We start from the raw sequence: 25,702 nt of genomic DNA on the forward strand, positions 1-25,702 counted from the left end.
CAAGCAGATGCAAGCCATCACATACATATATGGTATATGTAGAACATAAAGACATAGCTAACTCATACACCTGCTATACTTGCAAATCACGCCTACAAACCTTTGCAAAATTATAACTTGCAGTTGGAAAAGCTTTTGCTAAAGGATTTGAGACTTTAACCCTTAGATGTAAGGTGAAAGTTGCTCGTGATGTTTGTTTATGTCGCATTGTCACAATAAGAAGCACGACAAAGATTAAGATTTAAATGTTTCAGGATTATGTTGGTTGAAGCAAAAAAATTTAATGTTTTCTGTGTCTTTAGATTTTTAAGAACAATATGACAGGACAGATGAATTAAACTGAAGACGCGGTAAACCGGACAAAATGTGAAGAGAAAAGAAGGAAGAGAAGTGTGCTTCTGGAAACACGCCTTTGTAATTTCTATTGTATAATTTAATTCCGATTTCTATGAACTGTACCTAACTCCCAAAGTCATATCTGCAATATACAAATTCTATGACCTGTAGTTACCGAAGTGGCAGATCGCAGCCCGTCCCCCGGAGCCATCACGGCGCGCCTTTCTACGCACAGCTTTTGTTTCGCGCCACCCGGCCGGTATAGCATTTTATTTTCATGATTCCTGTCCTACACTTTATACGGATTTCAATACAGATTTTAAAAAAATCGTAGAGTTTCTCTGCGTTGGCTTAAATCGTTTGATTCCACTAAAGAGAAGTAATATTTTATATACACCTCATGTAAGCTTTTAAGTGCCAACACTAATGTTAATCTAAGTACTGAACATGTCGCTTCATTTCTTCAAATAGCAATTAATTAATATCTTCAGCGAAATGCTAATAATGTAAAGATAAACTTATAAGATGCTTACTAAAGCTTCATCCAATTCAATCATAGCGTTAAATCTCCTAATATAAATCTTACCGGAGGTTATTTACTCTGCTCCTAACATTACTTTCCAAGACCTCTTTGACTTCGCCCCACCAACGGAATTAATCATACCCGCTTTTGTTTTACTTTTTAAATTCTCTATGGTAAGGTCTTGTTTTCCGCCCCCATTTTCTGTTTGTAAAAATGTTTTCGTTTGAAATTTGCCTCCTCTTATAAAATACTTATTTACGCTACCGAGTATAATATTTATTTATTTATTGTGTGCCCTTATTTTCTTTCGGCGAGCTTTATTTCTCATGTAATAACATCTCGTTGTATATATACAATGTGATATTGTACTCAATAGTAAATGGCTTGAATCGCAGATAAAGAAGCCAATACACGCATTATACACGCCTTTCAATTACTCATAAACATTAGAGAACGGGCCGTGTGTCCGCGTTCGATCCATTGTAACTATCGTAATGATACAGATAAAATAAAAATATGTCAGGCATAAACAACAGTCTGGTAAGGGCACGGAGCGAGGTAATAGCCCAATAGTGGAGTGGCAGTAGGTACGTAAGCCGCACGGGCCTCGGGCCGTCACGATAAATGACCCGGCCCTCACCGCCCATGGACAATTTCACCGGACCGCGCTCATGAAAAGACCTCTTTTATTCTTTTCATGTTCTTTTTTCGAAGTTTCTTTTTCATGCTAGCCGCAGATGATGATTTTGAAATGGCACTGCAGTAACTATAATTTTCGAATGGAGACATTTTGGAATGGTGGAAGATGGATGTATCCAATACGTACAATAGGAGTACTTAGTGTTGAATGTAGTTGTAATTAATGTAAATAACAAATTTCAATATTCAAAGATTATTTAAAATAACTTGCAAACTTCAAAAGGACAACGTTGCAAGAAAAAAAACGTGAAAATAAGAACCGAAATTTACACGTTTAAGAAAACTAACACATGATATAATAGGGATGTGGACTGTACTCAAATAAGTATAAAATTTTACCACGAAAAGGTAGTTTCTATAGTAAAAATAATAAAAAACACAAGATTTTCCTCAAAACACAAGGGATTATTTTTTTATTTAATAAAATGTAATTAAATATTTCACCCTCAAGTCACGTGACAATGAACACCAATCAAAATGCATGACGTCACGCGTTGCAATACAAGAATTTTCGCTGTCAAGTATTATGGTGTTTGTTGATATTTGGATCATATTATTACCGTGATTTCCGTCCGATTATCTTTTTGAATAAATTTTTAAAGGTTTTCCCATAATGGAAAGTGGATATATTAAGGCAGATAGTTCAAATTTGCCAAGAATTGATTGCTTTACGATAGCTTATTTCTTCGCAACAAATAGTAACTTCTGCTCTGCTGAATTTAGAAATGTGAAGTCATCCATGTAAGTAATATACTCAAGATACATTATTATAGCAATAGTAGGTATTTTTAACCTCAAAAAGGTAAATTATAATGATTTTTCCATATCATTGGCCAACTATAATGAAAGAACAAAACATTGTTTACATTATTTCTAACCTAAAAATACGAGTTTTTGTCTTTGAAAACTTAAAGAGAAAAATTATTTTAATACAAGTAAATGTAACAAATATTATCAAACTTACATCAAAATGATCCTCACAGAAATACATTTTACTTTGTGTAGATACAAGTGCCGGATCCCGACGGGCTAATTGAAGCCACTTTTTTCGCATCGTTTTTGTACGTGGAACGTGAATAAACAGTTTTTCAGTTGTTTTAATAGTTGTACTTTTTCACTGCGGCACCGCACAATATTTATAAAATTTTGAATTCATATTATTATCACACAACTACGAAATAACTATTTATTACATACAACTTCGACAATATTTTATAACGCGTGACGTCACAGCGGCCGTTTGACAGGTATCCGCGTTTTGGCGCGATATTTTAAATGGAATTTTAAATAAATTATTTTAAAGGAAATACTTGAAATAAAAAAATAATTTTAAATAGTTTGGGTTATATTTGGTACTTATGCATGGTTTTAAACACTTTCCCAAAAATAGTCCACATCCCTATTAGGACGTTTGCTAAGAAACATACCATAAGGCAACTAGCTTAAAAAGACCCCATAGGGTCTCGAACCCCAAAATTACTCGGCGACCGACTATAATTACGGCGCCCTATCTGATTTTTTATCGCATCGTCCTTGGTTGTATCAGCCACAAATCTATGCCCCTAATGACAGGATTCGACGACTAAGCGTCAATTAGTCTATGGTATCAGCATATCACAACCCTAGTGTCATAATGCACGATTTATTTGAATCGGAACGTAATATTGGGTTGTCCTGTTAGAGATTATAGACAATATAATATTTTTTTTAATTTAGAACACTTTGTCTTTTTCCTCGTAAGTAACAATTAATTACGATGAAAATTATCACGTAACTATGTCATCATTGCATAATAAAATTATATAGGTAGCACGGGGGCAAACACCTAAATAATTTAGCTTAATGTGGATCTTGTCTTTTGTGACAATTGGTTGTTTTCTTTATAAATGACAAATATCAGATAAAATGTTTGTGTATGTCCAAAGACAAAAGACGACAAGGCGCTAATAGCCCCCCACTGCGACCCGCTGCGCAAGCGCACCCGAGCCCGAGGCGCGAACTTCCTCAATTAGTTTATTGATCTGATTGATGGAACGTGCATCATTTTGAATTTGGATCAAGTTTGTTCTTATAGATTAATTATTTCTTTAATTAGTAAAATTTTGTTTGTAATAAATGTCGTAATTGTTATAAGCTTATCTCTTATCAACATTGTAAAAATCGTATCTTATGTTTCCATTAAAGCAGGTATTTGAAATTCAAACATCAAACGAATACATTATGTTTTGTGTTTATTTGTTACGAACAAACATACAAAAAATCAAATCTACCTCCAAACAACAAGGAGTATATTTTTGTTCCTTGCTAGCAATCAACTTTAATATAGAACTTTGAATAACACTTTTTACATATGAAACATTGGGGAGATTAGTTTTTTACCTCCCTTTTTTACAAAGTAAGGTAAGGTAACATGATGAAATTAAAGTACCAATGGATCAGCTACCCACGTTAATTATATCTAACAAGCTAATGTAACGGTGTACCGTCAAAATTAATAAAGTAGAGATATCGAGTGTCAACACGTGACCAAATAGTTATGTTTTTTATTATTTCACTACGCACAAGTGTGCCCGCCCCCTAATGCGCGACGCGTGGCCAGCGAAGAGCGTATTGTGATAACGCCCTTACACTGGCACGGTAATGGATCCTCCAGTTGGAAATAGGAAATATTGTAAAAAAACAATGAAAAGAAAATATAAGTGGTATTATACTAAAAAAGGGATTTATAAAAAGAAATTTACTTTAACCAATTATGGATAACATAATCACGTCTTTATCCCTAACGGGGTAGTCATCTAAATGGCTTAAAGATGTAATTGAGTGCCAACAAAAAGTATCCCAGTTTATTCGCCTTTCCCTTCTTCGCTGTTTACGTCATCCATAGGAAAGATATGGAGTATTTCTATTATAAAGTGCCGGGAACCACACGACTCACCTAAGTACACAATTAGTAAGATATTTAGGTTTTTTTTCTAGAATAGTTATAGCTAAATGTTCTATTATACCAATATGCCACCACTTTCCTATCGAGCACGCGTCAGCCATCCACTTCAATTTGAATTTAAAATTCGAATAGCACGTTCGAATTTTCCAACTTATCCGGATGATGCGATTTGAAGTACGCTAGCTAGCGAGGGCGCGAATCTAAGGGAATCGATGCTTGAAATCTCATTCGATTCTCAATTTGCCACGATTCCAAAAGGTATCTTTGATGTTTAATGCAATAATCTGAGCAAATATTTTAAGGGCAACTGATTTTGATCGACTGGGAGTTATTTTTAGAAAAGTAATAAATATTTAGATTTATTATTCAGTGTATTTATCTATGAAACTTATAAATTTCTGTTATTAAATATTATATTACATACTTATCATCAGAATAAACAAACTTGGAAACTCTTGCTTTATTCATTTCTTCTGTTGAAATTAGAAATAATTTATCTCGCAAATACAACGAGCTCTATAAATAATACGTTTATGTTAAAAGTTTATTCCTAATCGAGAATGGGGTATAATTCACCAAAAACACTTTTAAATCTCTCCAATTAATCCACGATCAAGCAAAGGTCAACGTGAGGTTAGACTCAGTCAATTACGGCATATTAGGAGCAGCTAGGACCGATAAATCACAAGTTTTGTGTTCGCGGATCACGCAAACGTCATAAATCAGATTTTGGAGAGCACTTTTTTAATCTGTAGAGGCATGCGGAAAGTGCTGGCTCCTTTTGTTAAAAAGTAATAATCATTTTAATAAAATGATATATCGAGGTCTACGTTGGGAGATTAATCGACTTCGCAAATCTCGGATCAGTTGATCTTTACAGACAAATAATAATAAGTTACAATGATACATATAATTACGTCTAGGTTTTATCCCTTGCGTCGTGGACAGAGCCTACAGTCTCGGAAAGACTACGATCAGCAGTACGGCTTAATAATAAATAGAGATTCCAATACCTAGTGATAACTTGTTACATAGGTAGCTTAGCTTGCTAACCAACAAGAAGAATCCCAAGTTTATTAGCACTTAATGAACACTGGTCAAACCAACGCATGTTACAGTACTTTCCTCATGCCGTACTACAAAATAAATTCGTCGATTTATTTGACGTAGAGATAGCTATAAAATTGTTCATACTCATTCCTAATTAATTGTATAAGGTTTTAAATTTGAAGGATGAATCATATGATATACTCGTATAGCTATCCGTGACTCATTCTGTAACGATTTTAACAAATTCTTCAATGTATTTTCCAGCATTAAATTAATTTCGCTTCTGTTGTATTAATGCAATTAATTTAAGTTGAATTATTATCTTGTGTTAAATGTTGAAAAATACATTTTCGCCAAAGAAAATCCTTGCTACTTTGTTTTTAATTCGTGAATACGCTACGCTACGTACGCTTAAATAAAACATAGGTACATAATAAATAATACATTTGTTTTATTAATACTAGGTATTTATTATATCTGTTAGAAAAAAAATATTCAATCATTCGATTACCAAATATGCCATAACGATATATACGAATAATAGGCAGCAGCAGACAACACTATTATTGTTTTTCTTTTTTTAAATTCTTTCATTCTCATTTCAAATTCCGAACGAGATTTCCCTCGCGTGCTTGACGGCGCAGCAATCAATCAGTCAAATTATATTGTCTCGGGATCGGCCAAATTGTCCCGAATCTAAATCTTATCCAATTGTTTCAAGTAAATGGACCAATTAAATCAATAGCTCTGTTTTGTTACATACAAATTACTTGAGATAGTTTGTTACTTTTTGGGATATAGAGTACCTATGTATTGGGTGCAATAAATTTAAAAATATGCTTTAGTAAATTGATTTTTAAATTTAGTATTTTGTCTATCACTATTGAAATCTATCAAAGTGAGAAAGTTCGTTTAAAAGGAGATTCTTAATAAAAAAAAATGTTAATAGGTACTCTTTTCTGAAACCTTTAAAATAGCGAATTGTGGATATACGAGTACATCAATAAACCATATGAATACTGATTAAATTTCGCGTATCCCCTCTTGCACCCTCCACCGCCACTTTAGCTTAGCTATTTATTATCCCTAGCGTTTACCAGAGAAAAATACTTATGATAGATTTGAAATATTTAAGTGTGTTCACTCAATATGTGATTTATGAATAAAAATTCATCAAAATCGATTTCAAGTCAAACAAAAAACTCACTTTCGCATTTCTATATATATGTTTCTCACGATATTTCTCAACCATCTATGCCAAATTAAAAAAGTAAAGACCATACCAGAAAGCGCTGAACCCTTTCCGTAAATTATTCAATCATATTTCAAATCAAATTATTAAAATAAAGGTAAGAACCGCTATTATCGGATTAGTGTAGTGATCCGGTATTATAATAATTTGATCGTGTTCCGACACTTTTGTTTTTGTACTTCGTAAGTATATATAAAATGACCAGGACACGGAAACGAGACAAAGATCCAGTATGAGTTAGTTCGTGATACATACATACATACATATGGTCACGTCTATATCCCTTGCGGGGTAGACAGAGCCAACAGTCTCGAATAGACTGAATGGCCACGTTCAGCTATTTGGCTTAATGATAGAATTGAGATTCAAATAGTGACATTAGTGATAGGTTGCAAGCCCATCGCCTAAAAATGAATCCCAAGTTTATAAGCCTATCCCTTAGTCGCCTTTTACGACATCCATGGGAAAGAGATGGAGTGGTCCTATTCTTTTTTGTATTGGTGCCGGGAACCACACGGCACACACACATTAGTTCGTGATTACATAGTATAAAGCCAAATCGTTTCCCGCGTCTGTTTGTGTGTCTGTATGTGTGTATGCTGAGATCTTTACCGCAGTCTGTTTTCGCTTCTTAAGCACTGACGCTTTGGAAGCGGCAGTAAACTTAGTTTTAAGTACTTTTTTTGACGTCAACCAATGTTATGAAAATAAAGGATATGACAATTATTAAGTGATATTGAAGTGTCCCATAATAATGAATTAAAGTTTTGAATTTGATTTTAAATACATGTGCTCTACACTTAACAGAAGGTCACGAATACTTTGATTGGTATACCAGGTGATTTAATTCTTCTTTTTGCAGTCTCGAAAAGACTGAAAAAGCCATGTTTAACTAGGGTTTGAAACTACTAAAAATAAATGAGTGGAAATGGTGACGTCACATTTGTTGTTTTGTGTGTGTGTGTGTGTGCGTTTGTAAATAAAAAATAAATTAAAATATTTTAATAAGTCAATCATATTTTGTCTTTAAAGTAATTTTTCTACATATTCGTTATTTTATTCTTGGACGTCAAAGGATTGATTGATATATGTTACGTGATAGGACCTCGTTCAGAAATCCCTTAATACTATTGCATGGGCCATAACTGTAGAATAAGAGTAAAGAATAAAATGAAAGGCCTAAACTTTAATATGGTACAATGAATAACCGTAATGAGTATGAAACTCATTACGGTGACGGAAAACATCGTGTGGAAACCTGCACATTCAGACAACTGGATGTGGAACCGTGCCATGCCACGTTCAGCTGTTTGGCTTAATGAGAGAATTGAGATTCAAATAGTGACAGGTTGCAGCCCATCAGCCTGAAAGAAGAATACTTACCAAGATTATAAGCCAATCCCTAAGTCGCCTTTTACGACAACTTTGGGGAAAGATGGAGTAGTCCTATTCTTTTTTTATTGGTGCCTGGAACCACACGGCACCATCTTGTCTAGCTAGATATTTTAAAATTAAGCATTTAGGTTCCTAGTGTAGTCTTGGGATGTACTAAAAAAGGATTTCCCGAAATTCCCGCGGGATCTGAAACTGACGGGAATCGTCGTTTTACACTAAAGGAGCCGTGAGCGTACTCTGGTAGACTAAACCTAGAGTACGAGAAGTAATAGGTATAGATATTTTTTTTATTCTTGTAAGTCCCAGCCCTGTATTTTTTTATTATCTTATCTTTGATGACAGTAATTGGTAATTACTCTAGTGATTTAATATTTTACCACTATTTTCGTCATTATGTTGAAGTCTTCGGTAGTATAGTGGTCAGTATCCCCGCCTGTCACGCGGGAGACCGGGGTTCGATTCCCCGCCGGAGAGGACTCTTTTTATTTATTTTTTTTACATTTCAAATTATTTTAATTTTTTAAACAAGATTCATTTTTAGTATAAAATGAGAACACATCTTAATGGATCAAACTTTCACTTTTTGTTATAGTAGTGCCATCTATTAGCAATCATATTGAAACTAAAAACTATTTTTTTCACCTCTCTGTAGAGGATTTTTATCAGAATCTGTAGGTAATACAGAACTAAAAGGACACTCAGATTTTGTACGGAATCAAGAAACGGTGCGCTGTTAGAGAGTAAAAGCGATAGCAGCGCACTCTTTCTGGCGACAATAACCGGTAGGTTGGTAGAGCCGTGCGTTTTTGAAGGGCTACTCCTGATACCAACTCTCAAATTTTAACAACTTTTGGCACATTTTTGTCACATTACTGCTAGAGTGCGCCAGCGGTTCCACGCGCGCGCGCTATACTTATAATTCCGTCAATTTCCGTCCAAGCGGAATATTTGTCAGCTCTCACAGTGCACCGCCAAACTACATCAGGAACCTGCATTTCGAGTCTATAAGTAGACCCAAAGGTATTTGATGAGCACTGAAAGGTCAAACATTCAGACAAGTCAATCAATAAGTATCCTCTTTTATATACATATAGAAGACATACATACATAATCATTTCATATCCCTTGCGGGGTAGACAGAGCAAACAGTCTTTTAAAGACTGATGGGCCACGTTCAGCTGTTTGGCTTAAGACGGAATCAATTTCATTCTAATTCAAATAGTGACATGTAACTATCCCATTGCTTAAAAGAAGTATCCCAAGTTTATACCTATCTAGAATACTATATTACTATTACTTACTCTATATTCAGTGACTATTAGCTTTTGTAATCAATTGATTGTTATAAAACTGATAGGCCCCTAATAATTAACCCAAACGCTTTATAATTGCAAGTCTGCCGGTCCCCACATAATTGCGGGGTAAACATAGTCATTTAACTTATTTTATGGTCGTCCAAGTCATTGTTACGACTTAAAAGATTTATGTCTGGCTTTTTGCGTGTTTAGATGTTATATTGTAGCTTTCTTTTGTTTATGTCTCTTCACACATTTTTTTATTTTACCGGTTAAGATATTGTGATATCGTGTGGTTTCGGCGCCTGACAATAGTACCACTCCATGTCTTTCCCAATCCGTGTCACTCCGCCCGCGCAGAACCCAAATTCCTGTTAATTTCCAATCCCGTGGAAATTTAAGTAAAAACCTCAATCATTGGACCCCTAGACCACATAAGGAGCCTATGCCAAATTTCAAATTCTTAGCGGTTCAGGCTGTGCGTTGTCTGTCTGTCTTGGAGTTAGTTTTTTAGTAACGAGAGAGTTATATATAGACTAGCGGCCAGCCCTGGTTTTACACTGATAGAATTTATACATATAAACCTTTTTTATTGAATCACTATTAAAAAAAATTGCATCAAAATCCGTCGAGTAATTTTAAAGATACAAACATACATACAGAGAGACAGACGCGGAAAGCGACTTTGTTTTATATTATATAGTGATAACGTTCTCCGTTTTGTTACGCGGGACCCTAAAACATTACACATGCTATCATCACATCTGATGATAGGGACGACATTAGATCAACCAAGGCTATACTTACGGACGCATAATAAAACTACATAATCTTTTTATCATAATAATTACCTATAATGAGGACTCTATGGCTTTTCGGAATTCTGTACGGTCATCTAATATGCTAATTTATTTTAACTTTACCCAAAAATATTAAAGAGGTTTTGTTTTTTTAAACAAAACTGGCAACTCTATTTCTTTTTTTTTCTGCGATACATTAGATTATCAAATTGGATATTTGTACAATACATATTGATATATAAAAGCACATTTAAATAATTAGCTGTTGCTACACTTTCTATAAATTTTTACTTATTATGTTATTACACTGTCTATGTTATTCTACTGCAAAGATTCATCAAAATCAGTTTAGTAGATTTTTACATGAAAAAGTACCGACAAACACACATCTCTACAAATTTTCGCTTTGTAAATTTTATTAACAGGCAGGCCAAATACTTACATAATAAACTATCCACTTTCATCAAGTTAGACTAAATTTTATATGTGAAAAAATATAAAAATCTGTGCAGTAAATACAAACATGTGACAGATTAAATAATTATAACTACTCGTATTAACGATCATTACCATTTTTGTGCCAATCTTCTCGTAACAAAATATTTTGGTGCACCATAGAAATCCCTTAAAAATAAAAATGACGATGGAATTTTTATTTATTCCTTTTCATTTATTTTGGGGCTGCTACGTCGTCATACGGCAATTATTTCCATTGGGATATCAGCTCGTCACATGAAATATCTGAGGATAACGGGAACACATATTTTATACCCAAAATCTCGTATAACATATGAATTATGTTACATAGACATAGAATTAGCGTAATGGACGAACACTCGCATCATAAAATAGTGAAGTACAAAAGGATAACTGGTGTTTACATATAATCGAGGCTACTTTCTTCTTTGGGAATAGAATTCATTTTTCCACTCGCTTCATTCTCGCTACATTCATAATAATTTTCATGAGTTTTACTTTGTGATCGATTTATCCATATCTATACTCTTAATTCTAAGTAAATTGAAAAGAAAAAAATATTTGTATTTTTGTATGTAATAAATTTAAAAGAAAATGGCCCCATTTTGATTATTCACTATATAGCATTAGCTACATTTTTTTAGAAATTCCCATGAAAGCGATACACCGAGCTACGCCTAGTAGTAATGTAAAGGTCGACTCGATTAAAATGTAGTCTATCGTTATTTTTGGCCTGAATTAATTAATATCTACATGCAAAGCTCTAAAGTCTTTGCATCTTGTATCTTACAATTAAGTTCTTCTTCTGTATTCTCCTTATTTTACGCTCGCGTGCGTCCCTGCGTTCCAGAATAATGGACGAGTATGCGAGTAAACACTGGCCGGTATGCGCGGCATTTCAATGACTGTACTTTTAAATTTTCAAATTTGGAACAAGATTGTTATTTTGTACACAACGTTGTTTACCGTCTTTTGAAAAAATAAAATGAAATTGAACTAACATCATCCGAATTTGTTCCCAGCTGCATCCATAGATTTCGGAATAAGACTATAGAAGTGGTAAGTACTGGTAAATGCGCGTCGCAACTAGTGGTAAACACAACCATTAGTCTTAATCTAAACTCTTAACTTTTTCATCTTATTTTACCGCTTTACAACTGCACAGAAAACTGTGACTTGCCAAACGGAGACACATCACACAAACACACACACATTTCTTCCGAGCTCCTCTCTATAGAGGTGAGGATAGTCGAGATTGATGCCAGGAGGAAGAAAAGATAAAAAAAAAAGATTACGATGAAATTTGTTATATAGGTAGCTGAAAATCCAGAATAACACAAAGGCTACTATTTATCCCCAAGTTCCAGCGGGATTCCACGCGGACGATGTCGCGGGCAGCCTCATGTCATCTATATAGCTCCGCAGTCACATGTTATTGAAAAAGTATCAAGAAATAATGGTTATTCACAATTTAAAATCGATTAAGTTGCTTTAAAAACGAATTTAATTTCATAGTGATTTTACCATGTCGCTAAATCATAATAAAATAAGTTTTTAATACCATTTCACAAAAAATAATCTACCGTTATCTACAATAATACATCAAAATACTAAATTTACGTCACCGAAAGGTCGGCGTATCGAATTAAATGGCCCAGTGAAGATAGGTGACTCAAAAATTTGTGAATTCATCAAAAAAGGTCTGACTTATGGGTCGAAATTAATTTGTGATATTTTTTATCATTGATGAGAAACAATTCTGAATGGTCTTGGTGCGTTAGCTGAATTGACTGTTAATTAGATTTCGTTACTTTTTTATAATTTAGAAAACATCATATTTTATTAGTAGAGGAAAGTCACCAAATATGGAATAGTATCCTAATATGGAATACCTTCATTTCTCTAAGACTATAAGTATAGAAATGCAACACTCGACCATCTTCTGTTTCATTCGGTCTACTAACTATCACACTCACACCATCGAGTCAGTTGCGCGAACGCTTCACGTGTGGCAGGCGTGTTTTATTTTGTTATCGTGCAGAAAATTTTTAAGGTAAGTAATAAATGAGTATAACCAGCTGTTATGTTTGTATACAAAAGTGTTATACTATTTAGTATATCGGTATTATGTTTATTTCACCATTTTGTGATCTTTTATCATTAAAATATTGTGACTTGAAAAAATATTTGGAAGAGTTTGAACTAGTATAAAAATCCAAATATGGACAGTCGTGGGTGTCTAATTATGGAATAGACGTTATCCAGTTTAGTGAAGGTAGTGAACAAGATGAGTTGATGGACCAAGTACGTCCTGACTCTGCTGATGCAGAATGTATGTTTTGTTCAAGTCTTTTTTCCATGGATAAAAGTGGAGAAAGCTGGATTAAATGCTTGATGTGTGGGCTCTGGGCACATTATGATTGTGCTGGTCCAGAGTTTGATACTTGGATTTTTAATTAGACTTTTGCAAGTAATTATGTAACTTCTTTCATTTATCACAATATGTTATATTCATTTGATTGATCTCAAAGATATTAATGTCCATTTTTGTTATTGTTACGTTGATTTATGCTTATATTCCATATATGGGTACCTATTCCATATTTGGTTACTCATTTGTGATTTTGTTTTTTGTGTTAGATTTTAATTTGATTACTAATATATTTGATTAAAGGCTGTTAATTACTACATATAAATGTATGACTGATTAGTTAAAACATTAAACTGGTTTAATTTATATGAAGTTTTTTTTTTATATCCCAAAAACAAAATGGTATTCCATATTTGGTGACTTTCCTCTAGTAATTTAAAAATTTAGCATGTCACACTTGCTCTTACTAATTTGCTTTTAATTTCAAAGATTTTTTACAATTTTTTTTGTTCTTGATGGGATTTTACTAACCGTAATGAATATATAAAAACTTAACTTAAACTTAGTTTAACTATTTGATAAATTAGTTTGTAACATCTTTTGCAGTTAAAATTATCTCTATAATAATTAATACTGCAGTGTAAAATAATTTTATACTAGCTATATTAGGTATTCTCAGAAAAAAATAGCTTACTTTATATTTACCTCCAACAATTAAGAATATTCATACAAAATTCCATCTAAATCGGTCAATCGGTTTAATTGTGGATGCGCAAGAGGCAGATAGACTTATAAGTACTCACTCTAATAGTGAGTAGAATGGAATTTGTGTTACCTATCATTTAATGTTGCCATTTCTAGCATTCTTTGATTCTCGCACTCAAAAAATATACCATACATACATAAAATCAGCCTTTTTCCCGGAGGGGTAGGCAAATACTACTTGTTTCCACTACAAAACATATTTTGTAGAAATATAATATTTATTTATAATTTTGTAACTCGACCACCAACCACACAGAAAATAAAGCTTAATTCCACATTTCCGTGTTTCAGCAAACTGTAATAGACGCCTCGAGGTGTTGAATTTAGAAAAACATCCAATGACATCTGTCAACCACTGTGTGGTCCGAAAATTGGGTGTTCCTGTGCAATTAAACATAATTAATTTCTTATTGCAACACCAATGTTTCCGTGTGGGCCGTGACACATTAGACTTACACGACACGACATCGCGTTGAGACTCAAAACTTACTTATGTAGGTAAGTACTACTTCTTTCTGTCATACCTAGACGTTATCTCTGGCATTTTAAAAATAAGAAAAAAAACTTTATAAAAATAAGACGTACTCTGATATTTTCAAAACGCGGGGCTACAAATTTTAGAAGTTTTTGTACCCCACGCACCGACATTTTGGGAAAGAGGTACAGTCTTTATCAGTATCATACCGTGGCTCTAGACAGACTAGATATTTAAGACCAAAGTCAGCTTGTACTGTAAACAGCAAAGTTGAATGGCGAAATTTAAGAAGTCGTAAATTAGAGGTCACGATCATCATCAAAAGAAGTCTATGAATCAAAAACGAAGTCGAAACGACAACGCATTTGTCGTTACGTCGCGTCGTGTCACTCCAATGTGCGACAACCCTTTTCTCCACAAACAGCCCGGGGAGACAGACATTTGGCCGACAGAGGTACGGAAAGTTGCCATCATTATATCGAAAGTTAATTTTCGCCCTTTTATGCGTTCCGTAATTATGTTATACGATTTGAATAGAAGTGGGCTGTCCGTACTGCGGTAAGTATTGTTAATCTTTTATTCGAAAGTATGTTTTTATTACCGGTAAGTATATAAAATTACTTGTGAATGTATTTTTACGTTAAGTAAATAAAATAATTGTATTGTGTATAACTGTACATATGGGTCCTTTTTATTTCATTTTGTAAAATATACCTAAGTATGTACATAACTTAAACCACGAACAAATATGAAATCCCGGTCATAGACAAACAGTTAGATACACAAACCCTTATGCATAATGTATCGGCCTGAATAAACCATGATAGCGTCCTGAATTGATATCACGACTTCCGGTTAGTGATGCCATTTCCGTTATTAGGTTTAGTGAGAATAAATCCACACTATCTATACAATAGATATAGCATTGATATAAATAAGCATACTATTAAAAGTGTTTGAATAATTTTAAGTGAGTAAGTAAGTACTTATATGATTGTAATTAAAACTAATCTTGACTGTTTTAAATCCTTTGAAATAAATTAATTACATTTCTACATTTATACTCTGATCTAATTAAGTATTTCTATCATTATTTCGCCGATAGGTACCTAATGTAAAATGAATAGATACTTATCAGATTGGATCAAGATACATTATCTTGAAATTTGATAGTAAATTACGAAATGATCCAATATGGGTTACAATTCTCTTACAGTGATAAGATAGCGATGGTCAGACGGGAGTCGCTCCATGTAAAAACCCGAGTCACCCAATCCAGGATCCGTGGTCAATAACCGCGTCCTGGACCCTTTTCCATACCTAGAGGTGGTAGCCGGGAATTTTGAGTATTTAGTAACTATGGTATTTTAATATCGAGACGTTTAGGTGATAAGTATTGTCATTTCACAATATAGGTACCTAGGTACTGACACCCGATTAATGCCGTAAGAAAATGAAAGTTAAAATTAAAAATATTTAATTCATAATACTTATATGAGAGAACCTATCTTAACTTATCGACATAAGTTTGTGTTAGAATAAAAAGTCACTAATAAAGTATAATAAAACGCAATAATGCCAACTATTTCGTAAAAATGTATCGATGTAAAAAGCTCAAAAAAATCAAAGAGTATCTATTTGCGATCCTCAAACAAAATCTGAAAACACTGCAAAAAATCAGTGAGAAATTCAAACAGGTGTTTGCTTAAATCGCTCGGAGCGTTACGAATCAAAATCGACAGACACGATTCAAACACCGAAAAACCAACAACGTGCGCAGGCGCAACACTAAAAATAAAATAAAAAAAATCACAATACAAATCAGGCATTGTAACGCACAGCCGTCAAAACTGCTCACTTAACCCTACAATAGCCGTAGAGAATTACAATTAATCGACGCGACAAGAAATGCCAGTAAAAAAACGTCAAAATATTGCCAGTTGACGCGCGGCTGCCCCCCTGGCGTCGTCATGGCCAATGGGGAGGCGCATACGGAACCCGCTACCGCTTTTAGGCCAATAGCGAGCCCCGGGGCGGAGTTCGGAGCTACGCACGGCGTTTCGCCCCCAGCAAAAGGCTTGTAGCCTCCAGTCGTTTACAGATAAGCCTGCGGGATGGTCGATTATTATTACGTTTTCGCGTCTCCGTGATCTTCGCCCCGGGCGCATCGGATATGTACAAAGTGCGATAACTTATCTGAACTCTTGTGATATGGGACTCAGTGCGTTCTGTGATATGGTTGCCTTAGTATAGATTTAGCGGCATGAACTTGTACATGCAGTGCCATCGTGAGGTATGCAATACTATCTTATTATGTAGAAGTAAGTAGAATCATGTGTTCATCGGTAGGTAATACAGCTTCAATGTTATGTGTATCATATACCTACTATGAAGTTGTTGCATTCTATTAGTACCTATATATAACACAATAGGAAGTTATTTTTTAAAATTTGGCTTGCGGCTAATTAAACAATGTTCAGGATAAGAAATAATAGAAACACAATTGATGATCTCTTTTATATCCGTAACATACATATAGGTAAAGATGTCTGACAAAATAAAAACAAAGTTACAATTTAAATAAAATAATTACACATTTAACAAGCGCGTCGGTAGATGGGTTTACACCGAATTATATCTATTTAATATATAGACTTCAGATATTTATCTTGATTCGTGTTATTGTAAGAAAAAGCTCTATTGAAGCGCGTTTTTCACCTCAGTAAAGACCATTTATTAAGGCAGGTACTGAAATTAAGGTAAAAAAACTTACGTCTTATTATTGAAAAATAAATTTATAAAACATTTTTAAATTATAATATGGTTAACAAGAAAAGTTACTAATTATGAAACTATTTTATTTCAATTTGATTTTACTTCTACGGGCTATGAATTAATTTAAAAACATGTTTTACAACAAAAATACATAAGTACTTAGTAGGTAAGATTGTTTTCCTTTTTACTTAGTACTAAGCCTAAAAAAAACAAACACAAAATGATGGTTCCAGAAAAAATACAATGTAACGTTAAAGTCACACACACAGCTAATTGCGTCCACAATCTAAATACTAGCGTCCAGTTCTTCTAGTAATCGATCCCGTAAGTTGAGGTCCCGATAGGAGTTTTTAGACTGGGAGCTAACAATAAAAATTACGCGTTAATTCGGAACACTGTTAAACCCGTACCTGTTTTATAACGTTTCTCCAGGGCTACACTACAGTGACATTTAATTCCGAATAATAAAGGTGTGCTACGATACTTTGCAGGTTTTAATCAATATCAGTGCAATATTTCCTCGAAATTGATACCTACAATTGTTTTTAAATTAACAAAAATACACATCCAATTGTCTTAATTAAATAAAAACAGATAAAATAAAAAATAAACTACATTTCCATTTATAATTCAATTTTGTGCTATAAATAATTCTGTGATACATCTATACCTAAGTAGGATCTAGGTATGTATGTTATATGTAACATACATATGTATGTGTGTATGTTATTTAACAATTAAAAATCACGAAAGTGGCAAATATTTTTGTAAAAAGTATTATTAGTAGACTTTTACAGGGTTCTTTATTTAAATAATTCAAAACATTCGATAGAAAACCAATGTATGAAAAAAAAAGCTATGCAAAATATTAATATAAGTATACCTAACTATCCCTATATTTTTTTGCGTTATTGTTTATAATAACATCGCTTCAACTTAATATAATTTTCAAAATCTTAATTATTTACTAAAATACAATAAACTACTAATATAATAATTAAATTAGCATTTGTTATTGTTATATTTGTTTATGTTTGTATCATTGTCGAATACACATTTTATCTATTTATCTATCTTATATGCCTTTATAATAAGTATGGTATTCTCTGCCAGTAGAATCTATGTATTATAAGTTGATCCAAAACTGAGATGTATGAAGTACGGCGGTGGCTTACGCAAAATAACCATACAATTTTATAAGTATTCATTATAAAATATAAATAGTATCGTTGAGTTAGTATCCCATAACACAAAGACCGAATTATCGAGGTATGGAACTTGGGTACTAGGGTACTTACCTCAATCTGCGTGATTTGTCCTGTATATTTTCATTTACAATTTTTCTGGTGTCGAGAGCTCCTATACTAACACTTAAAAGAATAAAACCCTTGACAGAGCAGCCTGTGCATTTAAAACATTCTTCCAAAGGGTACAATTAGCCCAGCCGAGTTTTTACTAAGTTATACTTTTATGATTATAATTGAGGGTTAAATTATAGGTGAGACATCGGAACGAACGAATATCGGCTCTGTTTTGGCGAGTTGTTCTATGTTTTGTAAATAATTATAAGTTTTGATCTAGTGGAAAAAGATAAATGTGTTTATTTATATTCTTTGATTTTTCAAGATTATGAACCTAGTTGTAACGTTATTATAATTATTGTTGCGTAGCACTAGACAATATGCAAAAAAATCTTTTCTAGGTTTATTTATTAATGGATTTACTTAACACTAAGGTTTTTGCCCACCCGAAAGCCGGACAAGCAAACACACAAATATAATTTCACATGTATAATGCATGTGGAAGTATGGATTAATTTTTATTTTCAAAGGTTAGGTATGTCATGTATAGTACCTACTGTCTATTTGTATAATAATTATAGATACCACTAAAATTATTTTTGTGGACGTCGTAAGAGGCGACTAAAGAATAAAAAATATTAATATTCCCAGTCGATGGAAAAGCTAAAACTAAGGGAATCTCTCGGAAAAGAGGCTTGTAACCTGTCACTGTCACTATCTGAAACTAAGCTAAACATGGCCTTCGAGTCTATTCAAAACTACGACCTTTGTCTACCTCGTAATGGTTAAAGACGTGTTATATGTAGGTGTATTCCAAAAGCGCGTTCAAAAAGATAGCCTGCTATAAAAGCTCTCCTACATCTTTGCACGATATGTAAAGAATTGCTTACATGTTTTCTTTAGCTTTAGGTGCTTTCAACCCGCCAGCTTTGAAACTGCATGCTGAGATGGGTTTTCAATTATTCTTCTTCTTTAGGTACCTACCTTTTATGTAAAGTCGGCACAATGTTAGTTTCTTTCATAGAAATCGAAATAGTATATACATAAATCACGCCTCTTTTCCGCAGGGGTAGGCAGAGACTACATCTTTCCACTTGCCACGATCATTACATACTTCTTTCGCTTCATAAACATTCATTACTCTTAATGAAAGCTCGTCGGTTTCGGGTACTCTTGACCTGAAGTTTTGACAGAATGTCTCCGATTTGATAAAAAAGTATCGAAATAGTAAGACAACTATTAGTCGGCTATCTATCCTTACGACGAAAAATCTCGTTTATTTCCTTTCCCCCGGGAATTTACAGAAATTCTCTCTTAGGCCCTTATGCAAAACATAAGGTATTAGGTACTTACCTACATGCCAAATTTTAAATCGCTAGACTTAGGGCTTATTGATATTAGGGGTATTGATTTGTTAGTCAGTGAGTTTCCTCATTTTTCAACGCATATAAATAGATAAAAATTAAACTTTTTAATCTTTCGTCAAATTTACGACACAGTTTGATCAATAACATGTAAATACAGTTAAGCTAAGTAACTTACTGTTAAGCGGGTAACTGCAACTAGTTTAACCTGTACATAATAAATTAGTGCACTCCTGATTGACGGGGCAATCTACGTCAAGGCACATTATGCAAAGACAGATGAGTATCGGGTTTTGTATGACAGCGTGTATGACCTGTTGTATGACGGCGAAACGTGGCCATTGGTTGAGCGGCACTAGGAATAAGAACTGCGTCTCAATGACTATGAAAATCTTACGCTGGGTGTACAGTTTCGAGGCGTGACCGCGTGAGGAACACCTGTATTCGCGGCAGCGTTCATGTCAGTGACATAGTAAATAAGAGAGCCTTCTTTGCTAAGATCAGGTCTTGCGGAAGACTGCATGCTATCTGAAGAACAAATGTCTGGTCATGCCGCCTCCGACGCGTGCAGATAAGTAGGCTTGACGTTATAAAATGTAATATGCGTCAATGGTCTTAAAATTGAAGACGCTTCATGCTGGGCTAAGTGGAAAGAGAAAAGTCAGAACCAGACCTAAGACACCTAAGCATGTGGTAAAGAGTGCAATTGGGAACACGCAAAGTTGAGAGAGAGAATAAATTAGTGTACGTACATTATGCAAAGGCAGATGCATATCGGCTTCCTAAGGGTGAAACAAAATTGTTTTGCTACTTATTGGTAAGACTATGAGCTTTACATTTTTTTTCCTATAAACCCTAGAATGACTGACTGATTAACGGAATTGAGATCCAGGAAGAGAATGATCAGAGCCTTTCGCCAAAACTTAATATTTCTTTTTTTTTACAATCTGCATGGGAAGTGAAGCAGCTGGTAAAAACTATGTTTTTTCTTCGCCATCAAACTAGTGGGAAGCTTGCACTTGATGGAAAAATGGGTGTGGTCCTGTTTTTAAGTTTCTTGAACCACACGACGATATATGTACGAAAGAACGGCGGTAAATAATGATAATGAAACAAAAGAAAAAGCATATTTGTAACAATGTATTCTCAAAGCTAGGCGGTCCTCTGTTACAGCGCAGAGCATCATTTACACCGTGACAGGTCCATTATTGGCCTCTTACTAGGAAGGCACCTGGTGTCAACAATGCCTTATGAGTTATGTTTACTTTGCCTTCATTAAATTTTATTTTAAAACATCCGATTGGTGCATATTACTTGCTGAAAACAAAGCCATAACAAATTTAAATTTCGATTTATATTTTTAATCACCTTTCTATTAAAGAAATGAGATACAAATAATTATTTGTGGCCAGCACCATCGCTCCCAACTTAATGAATTAATTTCCTTGACCTACGCGAAAGGATTAAAAAATAAAACAATCGGCTCAAACAGAATGGAAGGGACTTTAAAACCCCGCGATCCCATTACGGCGCTGTCATCGCTCACTTGATAAGATTTAAAAATTTAAATTAGCCGCACAATAACGTTGCTGTCAAATCCGCCATTAATTTCCAATTTTGAATTTGGAACGGGAGCGGAAGTAGGGTTGTTGCTGTCAAAAATTTTTGTATGGCCACCATAAATGACCTCAATTTTTTTTTTATAAAAATTTTTTTTGTCTTTATTTCGTGACTAAAGATTGTAATACCTAAACATAATTACAGTTCATGACGCGAACCCGAAACTCAGGTGGGACGTCATTCTAATGTTTTAGTTGTTAGGAAACTAAAATAATAAATACCAATACAATATTTAGTAATCATGTCTTGTCATTAAGGAAAAACAGATTATACATACTTCCGAATGAATTCCGATAATAAATTCAACTAAAAAGATGATGAGATACTTCTCGAAATAATCTATTTTTTTTATATTTAGTATTTTATGCTATGTGCCACGTGCCAACCCTAGCGCAAACAAAAGGCATTTTAGCGGCCAGCGTTGTCACTGCGACCTGACGTTGAATGTAATTCAGATTCAGATAATTAAATCATTAGTTCTCCTCCAATGAGTGCATTTGTCAAATTATTTTGACCTCTATTGTGTCGTGTGTCGCCTTTTATGGCCAATTTATTATGGTTTGTGTCTTATTTAGGTATTGTAGTACGTTGTTGTAATTTATAGACAGATAAGACTGAGGTGTAAGTATAAATATAATATAGCTTTTTATAGGTTCAATAGGACAGCGAAAATCCTTATTTTCTGCTTCCCTGAACTTCCACTGCGAAACTTCGTCTTTCTAAGCCCGGTAGTTTGAATGTTCTCTTGCCTATCAGTCACTCAGAAACAAAAAGTTTTCTATAATGATAATCTATGATCTATGAAGTAAAAATTGTATCAGAATTCGAACATTATGAAGCAGCCATAGACACGTATAGACGTCTTGCCGCCAAACTGTTTAAGTGGATGCTAACAACTTTATATTATTTATGAACAGCAAACGACATGACCACAGATTAATGATTTCCGTCCAGTCTTAACTAATAAATTTGAATGTAATAAATCTAACGACTTTGCTCCGCCCACAATGATCTAGACAAAAACGTCAGTATGACGATATCTGTTAAAAAAATACTTTAAAATAATTTTTTAACTGTTTTAGCTAAAAATTTTACTCAAAGAAAAGAGATAGAAGTGCAGATATAATGTTAAATTAGTATTATAAAAAAACAAAGAAATAGAAATCATTACTAAACTTTACGATTGATATGTGTTAGTTATTTTTTGATGGAATAAAAAAATAATTTAAATAATAAACACCAGAAATGTCTCACCACTCTATTTCATCAAAATAAAATAATAAAAACAGAAGACAAATCTACGTTTCTTAACCATTTTCTCAGATTTGAAGCACCGATAAAATCAGATGCGGTAGCTAGTTACCTGTTCCAACTAATCGAGAATAATTCTAATTGGCTATTTCGAAATTCGAATTTCAATAAGCATTGCCGATATTATATTTTAATAGGCAATAAGAGCAAGGATACGCTCTCTGGTTTTGTTTTTTTTATTTTTAATAGTGTGTACGGCACGGGCAGCCAAATGAGCGAGTCGTTGTTTTTTAATTTTTTGATTTATAACCAATGAATTGTGAACAGCAGTTAATGAAGTATTGAGTAATGTCGCAAGGTGAACTACGACGGTCGTATATCGTTTTATTTTCGTATTTTAATGGCACACAATAACCGTAACTCTTATTGTTTGTGGTGCTTCTTAATAATTCAAATGATTCGTTAAGTTTATAAATGTTGAGATCAATTTATATTCGTGATTATTTGATTGAAATATAGGTATAGTTAAAAATCAACCACCTATATTTTTTTATTTGACGCTAGATAGCAGGGCAAAAACTACAATAAATTCTCAGCCTATTTTTTTCGAAAGGCAATTAGTTACGGTAAACACAAACCTATTGTGTCAGTACGGAGGTCAGGCTGATTTTCTAAGCCATAAGCTAAATTTATATCCGACATTATTCATACGATCCTTCGCTTGTTTTCCCTAATTAGAATCCATTCAAGCGTGGACCATTAAAGTGGGCTAAATTAAAATTGGAATAACTTACTAACTAGATGTATAAATCACAGCGTACAGAAAGACAATAAAATATATTGTCGATTCTCGAAGCAATTATTAATACAACAATACTCGGGAGTAATTAAAATAAACTAATTTCTAAACGCAGACAAGTTTTGTGAATGAATTTGAGACAAGGGTTGTCTTGCACGGTGACTGATATGACGTCGACTTTAAACAAACCATTATGTTTTGACCTCACTTTTTTATCATAACTTTTTTATATTTTTAATCTGTCCCGAGTTGAGCGGTCGCCTAAGAAAGTAAGTAATTACCACTTTTATATTTTGTACTACCACACAATTACATTTAATTTTGTATTTAATTAGTAACTTTAAAAAGCTAGAGGTGATTATCTTATTTTAGAGAATTTGTTGCGCGTAATAAAAATGCCTTTTTTTTAATTTTATTTTAAACAATGAATAACATATTTGAAGTATCATCTCTCTGATATTTTAAGTTAATTATATTTCTAAAGTAGCAACATGAATATTGGAAAAAGCCAAATTGAAATGGTGCTATGCCTTGTAGATCATTAAAGTGTAAAAACTAACCATATTTGTAATCTTATTTTCTTGTGTTTAAAAAGTAAGAAAATAAAGTCTATTATTATAACACTTTTTTATTCTTGTTTGTTGCACTTGCGACCTCCCAGCAGGGCGCAGCATCCGTTGCCAGAATTAACTTATTTTAATTTTAAAACGTTACCGCTTTCCCTATTAATGCCTTTCAGTAATAATTTACATTAATTTACAATCTTTCACATTGAATAATTTTAATGGGGTCCATTTTGAATAATAGTTTCGATTAGCCGATCGTGGCAAATATAGAAATAAAGCGAGGCTTTGTCGGTTTATTTGAGGTTTGAATAACATTTTTTTGTGTTTTTTTTTCTTATAATAAATAACACTTGCCTATTTTATAATAACTATTATTGGGTATTGTGAAAAGAAGCAAAACATGTCAGATAAAGTCATTGTTTATTTATATGTATGTATTTCATCATGCCTAATCTTCTTGCCTTGTTTACACATTCACATTATTAGGAAATTTACTGAGAAGGACAAAGTTCTTTTTTTCATTTCAGAAAAAAAGTTACAGTTCCCACAATATTTGCGATACAACCAACACACGAAATAGTGGACGTATGCCAGTATTAAATAAAAAAAATCTAATTTGAATATACTGAATTCCTCTCGTCACGTTTCCAAAAAATCTTTGCATTTCTCACGCCGTCTGTAGCTTAGGTACGTACCGAACTCCCACGAATTAGTCGAGTTAGCATTTTTATTTGTGGCAACATTGGATTTGGATGGGTAAATCGGCACGGGTAATTACACCCTGCAGATCGCGGAATCGCCCTGCGTGCACGGTAGCCGTGCAATTTAAATTTTTGGAATATCTGACGCCATTTTTTTATTGCGTGCTACTGTTAGTATTTTTACCAATAATGAAAAATGGGATCCTTTGTGGGATCCATCCTAATATTATAAATGTCTGTCTGTTTTTTATGTTTAAACCTCTGATTTGGTTTTAACAAAATTTGGAATGGATGTAGTTGGAGACTGGAGGTCATACCTATAAAATAGAAGAAAATCCTTCGTAGTTCTATCACTCTTGGTAGAGTGGTCATCTCATAAAAGCTCTGTAAATGTTTTAACCATGATCCTCAAATTTTGATTAGGTTCTCCTGCAAGGGTTTCCTCTGGAGAGGGATTTGTTTGGGCGAAGTACCAGCACCCTTTTGAGGCTGGTGTCCATTTTGAAGAGCGTTCCATTTTGTTCTTTAAAAGGGATACTAGCTTCAATAGGGATAAGTGCTTAGGTAGTTTGTAGCTGTTTGACAGAACTTACTAATTTAATTTATTGAAATGCAAAATGATGAGAATTTCTGTGTGTGAAGTGTCTACGAAAAGCCTTTTTTCTGAATTATATTGGTGAGGATGAAGGACTATCGCCAGAGGAAAGAAGTAGGTTTTCATTTACAATGAAATGGGAATACCATATCAACAACATACGTTTTGAAAGATTCACAAAACACTAGTGGCATTACTCGAAAGTCTAAATGACTCCAAATCAAATCTCCCAAATACGACTCATCCTAAATAATAACAAGCGTCTGTTCGTCCGTCCACTGCATTTGGCATCACGTACACAAAACAAAAATAAGGTAATTTTATCATAACCCCCACTTATCTCATGTT

General features: G+C 33.7%; 1 protein-coding gene and 1 non-coding gene across 2 annotated transcripts in view; both read left to right on the forward strand.

Annotated features, from left to right (window-relative positions):
* Positions 1 to 8,601: 8,601 nt before the first annotated feature.
* On the forward strand, positions 8,602 to 8,673 carry Trnad-guc (transfer RNA aspartic acid (anticodon GUC)). Its single transcript has one exon. It is a non-coding gene; the product is annotated as a tRNA-Asp (tRNA).
* Positions 8,674 to 16,483: 7,810 nt separating this feature from the next.
* LOC106135856 (transcription factor AP-2-epsilon) overlaps positions 16,484 to 25,702 on the forward strand; it is a 62,746-nt gene continuing 53,527 nt past the window's right edge. Inside the window, exon 1 of the mRNA XM_060951312.1 lies at positions 16,484 to 16,675. Coding sequence (XP_060807295.1) covers positions 16,646 to 16,675 — 30 coding nt within the window. The 5' untranslated portion in view covers positions 16,484 to 16,645. The remainder of the gene's footprint in view (positions 16,676 to 25,702) is intronic.

This window comes from Amyelois transitella, chromosome 24, assembly GCF_032362555.1.
Source record: "Amyelois transitella isolate CPQ chromosome 24, ilAmyTran1.1, whole genome shotgun sequence".
Lineage (NCBI taxonomy): Eukaryota > Metazoa > Arthropoda > Insecta > Lepidoptera > Pyralidae > Amyelois > Amyelois transitella.